Genomic DNA, 17,115 nt, shown 5'->3' with positions numbered 1-17,115 from the left:
TGTTGGGAAAATTAATATTTCCCTTAAGTTTTTTGTACGTTAAGGTTGAAACATTCAAGACATCCTACATTATTTTCAATAAATTAAATGTTGATTTTCATATGCAGTGAAGTGCAATAATCGTGGTTATAACATCAAAACGTTTTCTCCACCCACCTCGTTTCAATTTTGCACGAAGATAAATTTTTTCCGCTTCAATTGTGTCTCTTGCCATCATACCGCCCTTCTTCGCTTACAAGGTTACATATTTTTACTATCATTCCACAATAAAGCGTTTGATAAAACCAGCGAAAGCATTTCCACATATGTATGGCTAATTTTCTTTAAAAACACGTGAAAACAAACATTTAGAAAATAAAAGAAGAGTGTACATATAATGGTTTATTGTTTATTCTAGTTTTTTCAATAACCAACTGTATAAACTACTTTAGTAAAACGTTTAATATATGAAGCATTATTATTACTATAACGAGCCGTGAAACTGGAAGTAACCTTACAGATCCGCGGCTGATAAAACAAATATTTGTCCATAAATAATTAATTAGAATATTGCGGCGAGGCAAACATTGTAAGCCCACCACATTGTGGAATACAATAGAGTGGACGAGACAGGTCTGAATTTAAAAAATTGTAATCAAAGCGAAAACACCGTAAAGCAGGGCGCAGGGATAAAGCACTAAGGGTTGTTGATGATCCATGGCCAGAGCGGTGACAAACAGTTTGGAAGCCGAAAGACTGCACCACAAAATCGCCACGCTGGTCAACACAATGCCGATGTAGCCTCTGCAAAAACAAACATAGATTAGAAAAGCTCTTTGGAAATTCCGAAACTTACTGTAAGCTCAGGATTACGTTCACTCCAGAAAGGCCGACCATGGGGAGGAGACAGTAACCCAGAACCGTCACTACGGTGCCTATGGTGACACCCTGAGCCGACATCAGACTCAACAGAGCCCACATCGACAAACAACCTAATACTCCGATGCCATATATGTAGCTAAAGTGGACTTTGCCAGACTAGAACAAAAACGCGGCCATTAATTACCACATTTTTAATAACCTAGCAGTTGCTAAAAATGGCGGAAATTGTTTATGTGGTGCGATCAACAGGTTCAGCTATTTCAAGCTCACCCTTCCGCCTTGTACTATATTAAAATATCGATCATTAAATTCTTTCCTGCATGTTTAAAATTCCACACTCAGAAGCATCCATATTGTTTATTACACTAGAAGTGGTCTCTGCTGAAACCACTGACATTTTAATTAATATCCGAACCAACAAGACGAGATCATATTTTATCCGACCAAATGTACAGAGCAACTATGTTGTTGTACTACATATTTATAGTCGCACTTCCTAACTCATAATAGACTTGCTGGTTTCTAGCGTGCTCACTTTGAACTCAGCACCATGTCCAATTTACAAACATCTTTACGTCTTTGTAATTTTCAATATTTTTCATTTTACGTTCTGTTATGTTCGGTTATTACCAGTAAAAACGAGACGCCTCCGCAAACTCGCATCCAAACTAAGCGGAAATAAAAATCCTCTAACAGGCGATTTTACTTCAAAAAGCAAACTTAAAGTTAGTGAGTTAAAAAGACGTCAACTTCTATCAACACAAATTGAATTAACTGCGTGAAAACCTAACGTATTGCGATGAATCGACAAAAAGTTTTCAATTCGACGACGGTCGCCGTTTTTAAAAATAAGAATAAAATATTTATGCAAGAACTTTATGAGCTCTCCTCAAATCTGCTGTTTTAAATTTTAAGCGCGGCCGCGGGCATTTTAAATCTGTGTTTTTCGTGCCGACGGATGTTAGGCCTCCAAGTTTAAATATTAGTAAGATAACAAATTTGCAAAATGTTGCGGATAGAGTTTGGAACAACCACAGCAGGAGCAGCAGGTAACAATATCTAACGGGGTCAACAAACACCCCAAGGCAGCCAGCAATCAAACCGACCATCTAAACTTTTATTTTACTCCGGACTCAACGAATTCTGTTCAAATAAAATGTTGGTAAAATATTCAGACTACTAGCTACAAATTACCAAACGTTTATTTCGTCTGAAAATACAAAGGAGAACTAAAAATACAAAAAATATTTACTGACAAAATATTTTGCTTACTAAATTTACCTACATCTAACGTTTTCATGAATTAAACAATGTGGATAAGATAGAGGACGAGGGTGTGCGTGCTTTAAAACCCTCCGATGAGTTGGTTCATGAAAAGCGTAATTAAAAATTTCAAGAGAGATATTCTGACGTGATTATTAAATGCATAAAGTGCAGTGAAAGTTGTTTTGCAAAAATTAGCAAATATAAAAAAACATCTGGAATAAATGATTGATGAAAGTATCAAATATTAAAATTTCTAATTTTTTTGATAGTGATAATGAGCTCGGCAACCCACAATACATTTTCAAAGTTAACGTGGCTATTTTAAATATCGTATGTTTTACAATGAAATTATGAATCCATGATGGTTTTGCTTCTGACATTTACGGAAAAGTTAAAATACGAAGATTAAATTGTATTTGAAGGATGATTTGAAAAATACTTCTGCCGTCGCGCATTTATGCAGACAATAAACATTTTCCCAAAAACTGTTTGTTTTTTCACAATTTAACCAAACGAATGACGTTTGTGTCAACATTTACGAAACTGTACAGCTAACTATGTTTTAAGTTTTTAAATCATAAAACAAATATCCACGTTAACTTTTGTGTGTATTGTGAGTTTTCAATTTCGTCGGGCGCATTATCACTCGTGAAATACCCTGTATGTATTTAACTAACGTTTTAAAAAAATGTGGTCAATTGAATTTGGTACTTTTGTTTCCCCTAACGTATGGCGTACCTTCATCAGCTGTCAAACCACAAATGTCAAAGGTCATTTATTCAGCGAACAAGCAGCCATGTGAATAATTTCTTCTGCAAAAAACTTTCCTTTTAGGAGTAATCAACCAGAGTTTGCCTGGGTCTCTTAGTATGATCCAATGGTTTTACTTTAAATTAACGATTTAATTTATATTAAAATGATATTCAAAGAGAGATCTGAACGAAATGTCAAACTAAAAACATGTCCTGGGTTTCTGAAACAGAAAACAAATCACGGGCTGCTCGACCACATATTTTTTGGACGATCGGTGTTTGTCTTTCTTTACAACAAAATATAATATTTGAAAATAATTTAACTGGACTTACTTATGTTATTGAACTTTAATAAAATAATATACGTATAAAAATACCCTGGTTCACCATTCAGCAATCAAACACTTTGTACATTTGCTAGTACCGTGCGATCAATAATTGTTTAGATCAAAGAAGCCGTTGAGATTTTGGACGTATATCCAAAACAACCAAAGGTTGTTTTTTTTTTACCTTTTCTTTTCTCTTTTATTGTTATTTATGTATATGCCTATGAATATACATATACATTATTTATTATTTGTTACCCTTTGTGGACAGTTTTGTTCTTGGGTTAATAAAAGCTATTATTATTATTATTATTATTATTATTATTAAATCTAGACGTTCAGATGCTCTGGATGCATGGAAGTATTTTTGGTTGCATATACCCATTTCAAGTTAAATTTGGAAACGGACAACAGCGCTGTTCGTTATTGAAAACACCATTACGAAAGTAAGATTCAATGATGAATCTTTTATGTTCTGAAGTAAAAACCATTTTTTCATGCCGCCGGCCGTTATCGACGGTTTTGCATGATTCAAAATCCGCCGGGAACGTAAAAATCCCGGCCTAGTACTTACAAAAGTCACCTTTACTAAAAATTCGCTAGAGAATGGGCAGGCAGCATTAAATATAGCCAACGGACTCCGTTTCTGCTCAGGGACGCGAGGGTCGCGGGTTTGATTCCGCTTGTGAAACAAATTTTTTACTTTTTAAAAATGATTTAAATTTGTCGGCATGTAAAATTTTGTGGATTACACGTCCAAAAAATGTTTTGCGAGTGCTCGTGTTGCTTCGCCTCGGCTACGCAATATCACTCACACTCGCAAAATATCATTTTCTGGACTTGTCATCCAAATAACTATTGCCTTAAAATTTGATTCATAGTGACAGTTGTTTGACGTTTATTAGCTGAGTTAGCAAAGATACGAGAAATCTGACACTGTCATATCTAAGTAATTGTTGATCGCACGGTGTGCTGAAGTAATATAGTACACACATTTACAAATGTATTAAAAAAAATTGTAATAGAATTGTTCGAAGTCTTTATTGACTTTTTATGCAATCTTCATTCAGAAAAATCTACGTAGCTAAGTTGGTTTTCTCAAGAAATAATATTTTCAGATTCTTGTTTTCTGTATAAAATTGAATGTAAGGCACAAACAAACACAAAAACATTCCTCTCTCACATTTGTTGAAATGATAATTTTACTAGAAAAAGGCATTTACATTTCTACCTAAAATTGTATTCGTTTTCTACGTTACATTTTGTAACAATCACTTGACGGATAAAACTTTTTTCGATTTAAAATATGCACTACGAAAGATCAATAAAATGTCCAAAGTGGTTACAATATTTTTTTTAATGTGTCACTTTTACAGTGTTCGTAAACTGTTTCCATTTAATCCGCCAATGGCAGCGAAACTGAGGACACTATGAAAATACATATATACAGGGTGAAATCGAAATACGTCACAATCTTAAAACCCTAGGATCTTCAGACAAATTGTGAAAATCACGTGCATTCAATATTTCGCTATAGATTCGCATGACAGCAGAAATGCCATGTAAAGTTCAACCACAAAAGTGGAGTACGCCACTGATATCACGTTAGGACGACTAGTAGGATTTAAAAAGTTATCTAGGCGCAACAGAAAAAAGGTGCAAAAAGTTTTGTTATCGTGGGTGCTAGTACCGCGTGCAGATTAGTTGCTTTCAGTGCTTCCTTGGGCTAATGTTTGCTTGGAATTTTGCGTCTCGTGTGTCATTATCATGGAAAATTATATCGTGTGTTCCACAAAAAACTCACTCGCAGCAAGCCATGACAAAAGTGAAGTATGTCTTAGTACCAGATGTGAAATGAACTACTAAAGTAAATTTATAGGTTATCTGTCACTCACAATATGATGAAAATTTGTAAGTAACAAATGAACTACTTCCAGTGATCCTAAAATCGACATGACCAGTCTATCTATCTCTATAGTCATGGCTTACTGCGAGTGAGTTTTTATTGGAACACACGATACCAATAGTGAAATGATCGATATGGTACTTTGTTCCGGAAGCGCAGATGGTGTTGCGTTAAGGACGCAAGCTTTTTATCGCGAAAAGTTTCCGGAGCGTCGTGTTCCACATTCCCAAACATTTTTGGCTGTTGTTTACGGGAAAATGCCGAAAATGGTACTTTTCGGCCGAGTACTTTTCGGCCGAGAAGTGTGGACAGGGCCCAAGAGCGTACGCCACGGGTGTTAGACCTCGAAACCCAAATTCCAGAGACTGTGGAAGAAAACCCGTCAACAATTATCCGGCAGTTAGTGCCTGAATTTCAGGTTTCTCAGTTTGTGGTATATCGCGTTCTTAAAGCGCAAGGGTTGCACCGCTATCATGTTCAGCGGGTACAAGCATTGCAACCAAACGATTATATTCGCTGGCAGGAGTTTTGTGAGTGGGCGATTCAAAAGTGCGTCGATCAACCTGATTTTTTGCGAATATGTAGTTTTGTTTGTCGATGAAGCAAGTTTTGCTAGGGTTCGGGACAATCTACATCGAAGGGCACAGGCGTATATTAGAAATCACGATCGACATTTTGAACAATGTTTCTAATTGTAAGTACATTACTGTTTAGTTATGGTTTTTGCTTTTCGTTTCACTTGGTTTTTAGTCTTAGTTTTCTTACACGTTTTTGCGGCTGTGTATTTAAAGTGTTATTTAATTCATAGTAAGGTTTTGTCACTCTCTGTTTTTAAAGCGTTTTTGCGGCTATTTGTGTTTCGATTTATTAGAGCTTTCAGAAACATCTCGTTTGGGATCAAATTAAGTTAAATTGAATTCACTTATTGAAGATACTATGGTTTTACATATTGTGATGCATTTCAATTTCACCCTGTATATTAAAAATTCGGTTCTAACTATAAGTTAGTTTATTTCAAGAGCTTGAATCTTTGTAGCTTTGCAGACAACTTACAGTAGCCCGTATCTTGAAAACCAATGCACAAAGAACGTAAAGAAACGCAAATATCACACGGCATTCCAGTCCTTCGTGCTTTATTTTACAATAAATAATTCATCTTAGTCAATCTAGCTTGTTTATTTATTGATGAAGAAAATAGGTAGCGTATATAAATGGCTTTAATGGTTATACGAATGGAAAGATGAAAAGGAAGAAAAACAAAGACACCGCTCTTCATCCTACGCAATTGCAAATAATTATTTTAAAAGTTATGAGACTTGTTCAAATGTTACTTCGGCTTTAACATAAATAAAACGAAATAATCAACGCTGAGCTTTAATGGATTAGGACGTAATTTACGTTGGTACATTTATAAAGCTCCGAACCATGCTTGGCACTCGCGTGTATTAATCAATAATTATTTTAATTTCACTTGAACTTTGCCCCCCAGCAATAATATCACAATCATTCCCCCCATTGACTGCCAGTTGTTGGTTGTGAATTAGACTGTTAAATTCACCCACCAGATAATTAATTATGATTCCAAATTATTCAAATTTACATTTAATTCAAATGTGTCGGTGGAAAATAATCAGGATAAAAAAACTCTTCTGTGTTTAGTGTCGAGTTCGAATAACGCACAAACCGCAAATGTGAAAAATTACGGTTTAGTCGAGTTCGCAAACAATTCTACGACAGATGAATTAATTCATTCTTAAATTCCCCCACACAATGTTTATTATCTGGTAGCAGAATGTAAAAGAATCAAATAATTTTTATTTATGAAACGGCGGGGTTTCAACATCCCTTGGGATGTCCTTAGATTGTAATTTTTGGTGTTAATAGCCGTTACGAAATCACTGACTGTCCATTATACTAAAACTAATAAGGGTAATCGTCCGTGATAGTCGATTATTGGGAAAATTAAATTAAACGAAGTGCTGTTATTGTTACTCCAGACGCAATTCTATTCTCTTGGGGATTAAAACAATATCATTTCTTTCGCGATAACAGTTCCCATTTTTACAAAACGTTCGATTCGGACAAAGATCTTTTCTAAACTGCTGCATAGACCATACTAGGTTTTGGAGATTTCAAACCAAATACAAAAAACTGCTAGAAAACACCGAATTACATAATTCTATATCGTTGACCTTTCTTTTGTAATGATGAAAATACAATCAGATTTTTTTAAAGAAAAACGGAAAATGCAAAATGTTTACAGTTTGTCTCGGGCTGTGTAAACCGTCATTTAATAAATATGTTTTTGGTAATTAGATATGTTTGCTGAGTGTTTATCTGGACAATGAATCACTTGCAAATAATAATTATAAACATATTGAAATTATCGTTCAAAAATTATTTATTATATTTGTCTGGCTTCAACGACAGTGAAATAAATTTCGTTTCGTTGGCGAAAAACTCACAACCAATAAAAATTACTCGCGTATGAAAAAGTAAAAAGGATATTTGTGAGGAAAAATGTGTTCGAAAGCTGTAAGAACCTCTGCTTCAAACAGCTTTAATTCGTGCAGTTGCTTGAAATACACTTTGGCACAAAAATCGCGAAATGAACACATTTACAAGAAAAAGCGAGCCATTAGAACCGATGAAATGTCTTCAGAAATGCCTCCTTTCCGCAGAATATGAGCCAGTATCTTATAAATATGTAGAAATTTATAAAATGTAAATTCGCCCACCTGTCCTCTCGCGGAAGTCCGACTGATAAATTGCAAACATTTCTGCTTCAATTACAGTAATTTGAGAAGGCAAGAAAATTTGTAACTGTAAAAATCTCTTGACACTTTTTCACTTTTAATCTGATCTTGAAAGTTTCGAACAAACCACACAGCGACCATTCAAATTTAAATTCTGAGAACAAAAAATAAAAGCATTTTTATAAAGAAATTAAGACAATGTACTGTTCCTTCTTCTGCAGCAGTGGGAAATAAATAGAGGAAAACGACATTACGGCAAAGTTTTCACCCAATTATAGCAAGTAAGAGAATAATTAAAAAGAAAATATGCGTGTAGACAGAGAGGAAGTTTATTTCGACGACGTAGGCTAGAAAACATCGCATTATCCTATACTAATACAATCCTGTGTGTTCACACTACATCATTTAAGATTATTCTCCCTCTCGGCTGGTGGGGTCGGAATAAAAATGATTTATTTCCCGAGGAACATTTCATAAAAGAGGAATTTGAGCAATTCCGACTGAAAAACATTTTCAGTTAAAATTAACCCCTATCTCCAGACACTGTGACATCGGAAAATCTACTATTAGATAATTAATTCGATCACATCCCACTTTAGGGATTAAAAACGTCAATACTTTAAAATAGATTTGGGATTGGATTCGTCCAACGCTAAAATTGCCCGTCCATCGAACGGCACACTTTGACAATGACAAGGATAAATTATTCAAAAACAATCGAATTGTAACTTCGACATCAGAAAATTGAAAAGTCCAAATGAAAAATGCGACACACGTTGTACTCACCAGAAGCAGAAACCCTCCGAAAGCCAAACAGAAAACTAACGGACCGGCCAAGTCAGTGTCCTGCAAAGCTGCCACTTCCGGAGTATGAAAAGGATTCAGCACGGTCAAAGTCTGAAACAAAAAGGACACTGTAAACACTCGAATCCTGGTTTGTTGGACGTTGTAGTGCACTACAAGAATCCTGAAAGCGCTCTGCCGCACCTACAGGCAGCAGGATTGTAAACAGTCCATCCTTCGGTAGAGGGCGCACCAGATGAATCAATACGCCCTACCAGAAAGGAACAACGCTGCATGACTATTAATCAAAGAATAGCAATTAACTTGCTTGACACTAATCAACCGTCCGATTATTAAAATTGATTTAATGCCACATTTTGCGCTTTCGGGCTGCGCCATTACCCACAAAAGCTCGACTCGAAATCGTATTCATAGTTCAAATCGATTTTATAAAACGCGCTTAAGGGTGCACAAGGTTGTTGTTCGCGAGTCAAGAATTGTTAAATGGTGGCAGCTTTAACATTTTATAACTACTCGAACGATAAATCTTCCATGACGAAAGTTGCGACTAAATGACAAGTCTTTTGAACTTGGAGTAAAGTTAAAATTAAAGATTGACTGGTGGACGCTGACTTAAATGTTAAGTAGGATCTATGTAGTGGTTGTACAGTATTTTAAGGATCTTGATGTATTTTGTGTGGATAAATCCTGCACAAGAGCTACAGTTATGACAATCTTACACGGAAAAAATAAAGATAATTTTGCTTATTATTTCAGTAATCTGTGAGAACCAAACGGATGCACCGAGGGTTGAGCTATTGATTTCAGTTGGAAATACCAATGCAGTAATAATGGAAATGAATAAAAGATGTCTCATTATTGGTGCATCTCTTGGTAACTACGATCAAGACATGACATGTCTTTGTACTGTTCATCTAGTGTTGAAGGTACAGACGTACCTGTCAGTTTTTGTTGAACAAGTTTTCAGCAGTCGTTGAAAAGTTGTAATTTGTACATTGTAGAGTGGTAGTGTATTTCTGATGACAAAAGCTCGTAGTTGTTTTGCGAGTGTTAAAAGCCCGCCGCTGTCAAAGCATAATAGTTTTTTTTATTTGTTTGCGCCCTCGTCGCTCCATTTATTAATAACACAGCTCTAGAAAGTTGCGCTTTGAATTAGTTTATTTAGTTGGTGGTGGAAATGTGCAGCGAGCACAGAAATTGGCTGGAAGTTTTCGATGTCAGGTCAGAACTGTTGAGCCGCTGCAGTCCAGCATTTAATGTAAATGCATAAGCGGTGGAAGTTCGCGTTCCAAGTTTGTTACGATCAGTGTTCCGGACACGTTTGCAGCAGCGCAAACTTCATGTGGTCGAAAAAGTTTAACAGTGCAAATGTGACGAACACGTCTGTGCGCTGGACAATTCGTGTGTCCTCTTCCTCTTTCAGAATTCTAATACCAATTTCTGGAAAATCCTTCCAAGTTTGAGAGACCGCGCAGGATGTGCTGAATGGTGCATAAGAGTGTCGAGAGTACAGACCGTGATCGGAATAAAAAACGTCGCTATTCAAGCTGGGCCCGTGCAAACAGGAAGGCAATAACATAGTGGTCACCCGAAATGAGCTACTTGTCCAGAATCATTCGAATCGAATAATATCCTTGTCGTGAAATAACCGCAAAAGATATAAAATATGTAACTGGAGTGGAATACTAATACACCGGTCTACACGATATCGGTTGCGTGCCTACTGCCGCTGTTGGGAAAACTCGTCAGGAAAAACTGCAACCGACTACCAAGCGGCTGAATGGTATTGGTATGGGATATACAATGGAATGGCACACCGCAGGAAAAATCAGTTCGGCAAGGCAGAAATTCAAACGGGAAAAAGCGTAAATCGGGGCCTCGAGCTTTTAATCGGGATAATTAAATAGAGATAAATCTTTTCAATTTAAGAATTATGGGGCAATAATTTTCATTATTCGGGAAATAAAACGGGGGAATTTTGATATAACTCCTAAAAATAGCTATTATGTACAAGCACAAAGGCATTATAAAGATTAAAAGATAATGATGTTTCATCGTATATCATAACAAGGAAAATGCGGAAACAGGCCTGACGCCCAAGGGTCTGTCAAGACATGTTTTCTTAAGTGACACGCATAAATACTGTCATGGTAGTTAGGAAGCTTACGGTTTCCGTAAATCTCATCCCTAAATTTTGCTTTCACTGAGGTTTCGTCCTCGCCTCCCACACTCCAGACACGATCGATTCTTTCAATCAATTCCAAACATCAATACATTTTATTACTTCAATCACAAATACTATTAAAACACACGACGAAACAGACGTGGCTCGTCGTACCAAACATTCAAAAACAGTCAAGTCGAGCTTTAGTAAACTATATCCATATTTTCGCTGCTTACCAGTTTTATTCTACTTTTTAAAATTACGCTAAACGCCCTGAAATCTAATAAACTTTAAATTTTCGCCATAAAAGCAAAATGCATCCTGGGAAGTGACGAAAATGATTTGCATTTGCTTGTGAATGTCTTATTAAAGTCGGAATGAAATCCCGCCTAGGAGGATAGTTTTTCTTGCTTTCTTTTTATTTTTTGTGTTCAACCGTCCACGGGAATTTATTTATGCTATTCACTAATGAATAACTTTTCGGTAAGATAAAATTTCAACAGCAACAGATTTTTCAAGACTTGCAGTCAGTTCCAATATCGTCGTCGACGTTCTATGTGCATCTCTCTAAAATTCACCAACAAGTTTCCAACAAATTACGGTGAGTTGTGCCATCGTCCGTTGACGTAATGATAATAGTGATAGTTTGAGAACAATAATTATTATTACTATTACAATCTACTAATGTGGAACTCGCTTGCCGTTTAGTGAGTCCAAAGGGTTCAGTCTGTCGTCAAGATTCTTATCAACTATCGCCAGTAGCTGTGATCAACAAAAACAGAAGAGATAGAGAAAACAATGGTTTTTCATGATTTTATCCATCAATTTCCCATTAGTTCTTTCTCCAAGCAACATAAAAAACACAATAAATTCAACTAGACGATAATTTAATTTCACAATAAACAAATATCAAACCATCGACAACTGCAGTATTGGACTTTGTTGTAAAAGTGGTCCTGGCTGAACATAGCTTTAGAAAGGATTAAAAAAAATGAAACACCTATAAAAGTATGTAATACGAGTAAAAAGCGTCATCAATACGAAATGATAATTTCACTGCAGAACGATATTAATGATATCCTGTTTTTACATTGGTGAAAGCTGAGCTTCATTTTGAAAATGGGTTTAATTATTGCCCCATAACTGTTGGTGTTTGCAGATGTTTCCCGTTGTTTATCGTTGTTATTAAAACAGTTATTATTGTTGTGTAAATCTTTCGAATATTACTGAAATAATTCGCCTATTCAAAATCTTCCTGCGACATATCTGGAGTAATCTTCCACAAGGCGTTCTGTGATATTCCGCACGTTCTGCTAAAATCGCGGTGATAAAATTAAGGATATGGTCGTAAATATGCTTTAAACATTGAAGACGTTATATGTTTCTGGCCCCAGAAACGGTTAATATTACTAGCAGTAAACGGAGCACCATCGTAAAATTATATGAATTATTGTCATTATTACACGTTAGTGTAAGAACTTTAAAAGACCTTTCCCACACCAATTCCATCTATTTGATCGTCAATGCTTCTTTTTCAAATAAGTATTATTAAATGTAAAAAGTGTCTTGTCAATTTACAACGTGCACTCTTTTATTGGAATTTAAAGAGAAGAAAGATTTAATTTGTAACACGTAGCGTTAAATTCAATTTCTGTTAAGTGTATGTAACATACATCAAAGGTGTTAAAACCTTTGATTGTCTAAGGTCTAAATTAATTAATAATTAAATCATAACGGTAACAATATAGGATTCACGGTGGTTGTGGCACTAAACGGTACAAACATCTATTTTTAGATGCTCCATTGCGATGATATAACTAATTACATTTCTCTTCAAATTTAATCCGATTTAATTGTAAACTTGATGAATGTAAGGTACAGAGTGATCGACAAAAAACAAATCAACAGTGCTACCTCATCTTTTTTTTTTCCAAACGTCTGTCTTAGCTTGATCGTAGACACATCTATACTTGCTGTACACAGTAGTTTTATTGGTTGCCTACCTCTCGAAAAGTCTATTAATAATTAATTAATTAATTATTAATAATTAATGCTTTATCTTCAATGGTAAAATTCATTTTACCACTTATTCTGGGATCATTGTTGCTTACAATTACAGGAAACGTCCGTAAACTTTGCCGAAATCGAAAACTTTTTTCAAAGGTTAACATCAACACCGTTGCTTTAAAACTGACGTTTCTTTGACATTTCAGCGAAAAATCTGCTTGCCAGTGGCGTCACGTTCGGCAATAAAGCTGGTTATATTGTTTTTCCATTATCCATAACAATAATAATTATAATTCCAACGTCTAAAATTCATGAGGTATGATTTAACATATAGAAGAGTTTGAAACCACCAATTGTCTACGCCCATGCATTGAACGCATTTGCATAGGATTCAGCTACGACATGACCGATAATTTGCAACGACTACTCTGATTTGTTTTCTTTTTGATCACTTGTTACGTTTTATATTAATTTATGCACGGTGTGAGTCATTCTTGTCCAAAAACAATGTGAATTTTAATTTTTCACATCAACAAGAAAGACACAAAGTACATATTTAGTTAAGACGCTTCCGACATGTTGTGGACTCTTTTTTGTCTTTTCTAGTTTCACACTGGTAACATCTCTTCCATTTTCTCCCGTCACTGCACATCACTGCTTCGATTCCACAAAGTCGCACTTCCTGAGCTATACTTACTTCTTTTTTCTTTTCAACTTACTTTTGATAGTAAAAATGTTGAAACAAAAATGGTTCACCGAAAGTATTCTGCATTAAAATCTCCGAGATCAGATAACGACAACTTTTAATATTTGACTGATAACATATTATAGGACATGGAACTTCTTGCAAAATCCGCCAGAGATTTTCCTAAATATTTAATTATTATCAAATCAAAAGCATCACTGATTCTGATAGCTCCTGCTTGTTTTGCACCAGCGCGAAAAGAATATTTCAAATATGTGTTGTTGTTGTTGTGGTTGCGTCTGTTTTGAATAACTTCGTTTTTCAAAAGCTTTTACAAATGATTTCGTTTTTAAAACGAATTTTAAAAGTACACAGAATGATTTTTTAACCATTCACCACAAAATGTAAGTTGTTGTACACACAAATCAATGACAATGAATTCTCATCGCATAACGTACGAGATTTTCAAAAACAATGAAATTAACAACTGAAATGGAACAATTATTCGCAAATATTGATTACAATATTGAATATTAATATGGCGAAATTTTGCAAATATGTAAATGTTTCGGATAATTGCATTTCCAGTTTTTAATAAAAATCAGTGCAAATAAAGAGGAGATGTATCGCTGTTGAAAAAATAATAGAGAAATATTTACATTCCAAGAGACATTCTAATTGTCACTTAACTGTAACCGTCGGTTAAGTAGTTAAGTAGTAACGGTGGCAGAAGCCGTTAGACATAATTTACAACATAAGTCTTAATAGTTTGTAGTAAGTTAGGAAACTGGTATAAAATACAGTAATTTCGTGAATACAACAAATCATTATTTTGTAATTTTACGGTAAGTACTCAGCGGCCATTATTGAGTGGCGATAATAAAGTTGCATAACTGCCGTGGTTGCACAACACTAATAAATACTTCATCGAATTAAAATTTGATTGGGCGAAATGTAAATTACAAAATTTTGTGAACGTTATGCATAAAATATTAATAAAAAAATTTACATAATGGCGAATTTCAAATTCTCATTTTCGCAACGATTCGATTGGGGCTAATAATAGCACAAGGTGTGAATATGATTCTTAGGCTGATGACTGGTGCGGTATCGCTGAAGGAACTGATAAGCGACAGACGAGCAAATCACAAGACACGTTAAATATACACAGAAAGGCACCAGCATCCCATTCATCAGCCAAGACACGGGTTAAGATAATAGTGATCTACACTTACTTAGAACGTAATTTGCGGTTAGCTGTCCGCCACGTTACAACAAGAAAAAAATCGTAAAGTGGTTTCTCTAAAGATTACAAGTATCAAGAAAGTTAATTATTTGACCAAATTATTCAGGAGTGATCTCGAGCGGAAGCTCCAGCCAACACGGGATATTAATGAAATAAGTTAGTAACTTGGTTATGTGCCATTCGCCCATGAACATTTTCTGAAACATTTCATTCGTGATATTAGTTACAAAAAAAAATCCTGAAAGCATCGCCAATGATTCTTTTTAATATACGACTACGAAAGCTCAGGTCGAGATTTATAGAGCAGCTTCCGAATCAGAAATGTCAGTAATAAAGGAATGTATTGCTTTCTGACGGAACCGTGATGCCGTGGTAAAAGCTCTGATTGACGTATTTTTTCGTTTTACCGTAAATTCACCGGCGATTGCTACCACTTCCGTAACTTTCCGTGGAAATATTATTAGATGTGGTCGTAGGCGGCGATGTTTTATTAAAAAGGATCATAAATAAATTGTACAGTTGAAATTTTCAATTAAGCGCGGTATACAAAAAATTATAAATTTCTTTAAAGATTAAAAGAAGTTTCCTCGAGAAAAATTGTAATCATAGAGTCCGAGAGCGTGCAATAGCTGCTCCTTGTATTTGTACAAATGATTACGTTATCGATCCTCGACACAGAATTACATTCTTCAGTCCGTGAGGAGCCATTAATCGTGTTTCTGAGATGACCTAAATCAGTTGCAAATGATCGTGATCAATTTGAAAAAAGTTCCTCGAAATAAATGAAACCGTCCGAAATCGCTCCATTTACTTAACCAGATTGAAAAATTTCCGACGATATGTACCACCCACAATAAAAAGCCCAAACAATGACAGAATATTATTCCAAGAATAATAAATGCCAAGAATGTTATTTATGAATAATTGATGTCCCCATGGTAACATCAATACGGTCAAAAGCTCTCGAAAGAAATCATTAAAGCAGTAAATTGGACAGAAAATTTACTCGCCTAATTTAACATATTTCCTCGGCTCGAGCGCGCAGGGATAAGAATTGTGGCCGTGATTAAGATACGGTCTTGTAAAAATATTATAGATATATAAATTCCATTTGGAGAACTTTCGTTAATCCACTCACAATGAAATAAAATCTGCTGTTAAGCAATTATTATTATTCTTGTCCACATAACGGATAAAATCTGAGAAATAAATTTTACCAAAGCTCCTATCCCAAAAACTACGAGTGTAGAATAATACCTACTGGTATTATAAGGATTTTCGCTCATTAGATGGTGCCGGAAAAAACTGGGCAGACGGGAATCTCTCGAGGACGATCTAAAGCTCTTTGTGGGGAATAAACCAATTAAATACGTTTCCCATTTGGATATTATATAACCCGATCACCACATGAAAGTGAAAGTGTGCGAAAAAATAATATTCACTAACAATCTCCCATTCAATATTTGCACAGCTGCTGGTAACACTTTTATGACACGCTTTTAAAAGCTCCAAAAAATCGTGCATCCAGACCAGCCATTTAGCATAGTTTAATTGCCACGCATTTTACTTGTTAACGGTCGAAGTCACTTTTATTGAATAATAACCCAGTACCTACCTAACTAAAGTTTCACAACTCAGAACTCGAAACAAACAAACTTCATGCATACATGAGAAGATTAAAATGAAACAAATTTCATTTCCAAAGAGAGACTCGTGGGACACAAAAAATTAGTACATTGTACAAATCATGTTTGTACTATTTTCCTTCGAAGCTTTAAGTAGGAATTTCACCGTGTCCAAAAAAATACGACCGATCATTTCTCTTCCAGACTAAACCTTTCGTATTTGTATTCGCTCCAATAATGCGGAGGCTCCAGGATAAAACAATAACCCTTTCTTCCAAAAAAAAAGTAAAACGAAACGTCTAATTCCTTGGCAACGAAAATAATTCCGGTTTGTGTTATTTTAAACGATTTATTTTTTAGCAAATCTTCGCGAAAACTTTGATAGGGGATTTATTTTCGCAGCAGACGGAAACGAGTGCATATTTTTTTCAACAAATAGGACGGTTGTTTGAACAGGGAAATATTAAATTATAAAATCGATGTAATTAAAATCACGTTTCAACATCACGACTTGTCTAACATATTCATGCACGAGTCACATGAAATCCCTCAAGGTTTCAAACTTTAACCCATCAACGTTGCAGGAGGGTTAAATCCTCCAATTTCAACTTTATATTTGTTAGTACTCTGTTACCATGCGCCTCTCCTTCCCCTTATTCGATATCTGCATGTTAATGTGATGAATCTAAGCCTAATTGCCATTTACACAGGAAAACT

The 17,115-nt window shown here is 35.3% G+C and overlaps 1 protein-coding gene across 1 annotated transcript in view; it reads right to left on the bottom strand.

Moving 5' to 3' along the window:
- Positions 1-368: 368 nt before the first annotated feature.
- The window catches only part of Yip1d1 (Yip1 domain-containing 1), a 131,546-nt gene continuing 114,799 nt past the window's right edge, over positions 369-17,115 (bottom strand). The window contains exons 5-7 of the mRNA XM_069051440.1: positions 8,654-8,764; positions 836-1,017; positions 369-783 (exon numbers count right to left, since the gene is read on the bottom strand). Of these exons, the coding sequence (XP_068907541.1) occupies positions 621-783; positions 836-1,017; positions 8,654-8,764 (456 nt within the window). The 3' untranslated portion in view covers positions 369-620. The remainder of the gene's footprint in view (positions 784-835; positions 1,018-8,653; positions 8,765-17,115) is intronic.

Source organism: Tenebrio molitor, chromosome 6, assembly GCF_963966145.1.
Source record: "Tenebrio molitor chromosome 6, icTenMoli1.1, whole genome shotgun sequence".
Taxonomy (NCBI): domain Eukaryota; kingdom Metazoa; phylum Arthropoda; class Insecta; order Coleoptera; family Tenebrionidae; genus Tenebrio; species Tenebrio molitor.
This window is presented reverse-complemented; position numbering and strand designations above follow the sequence as displayed.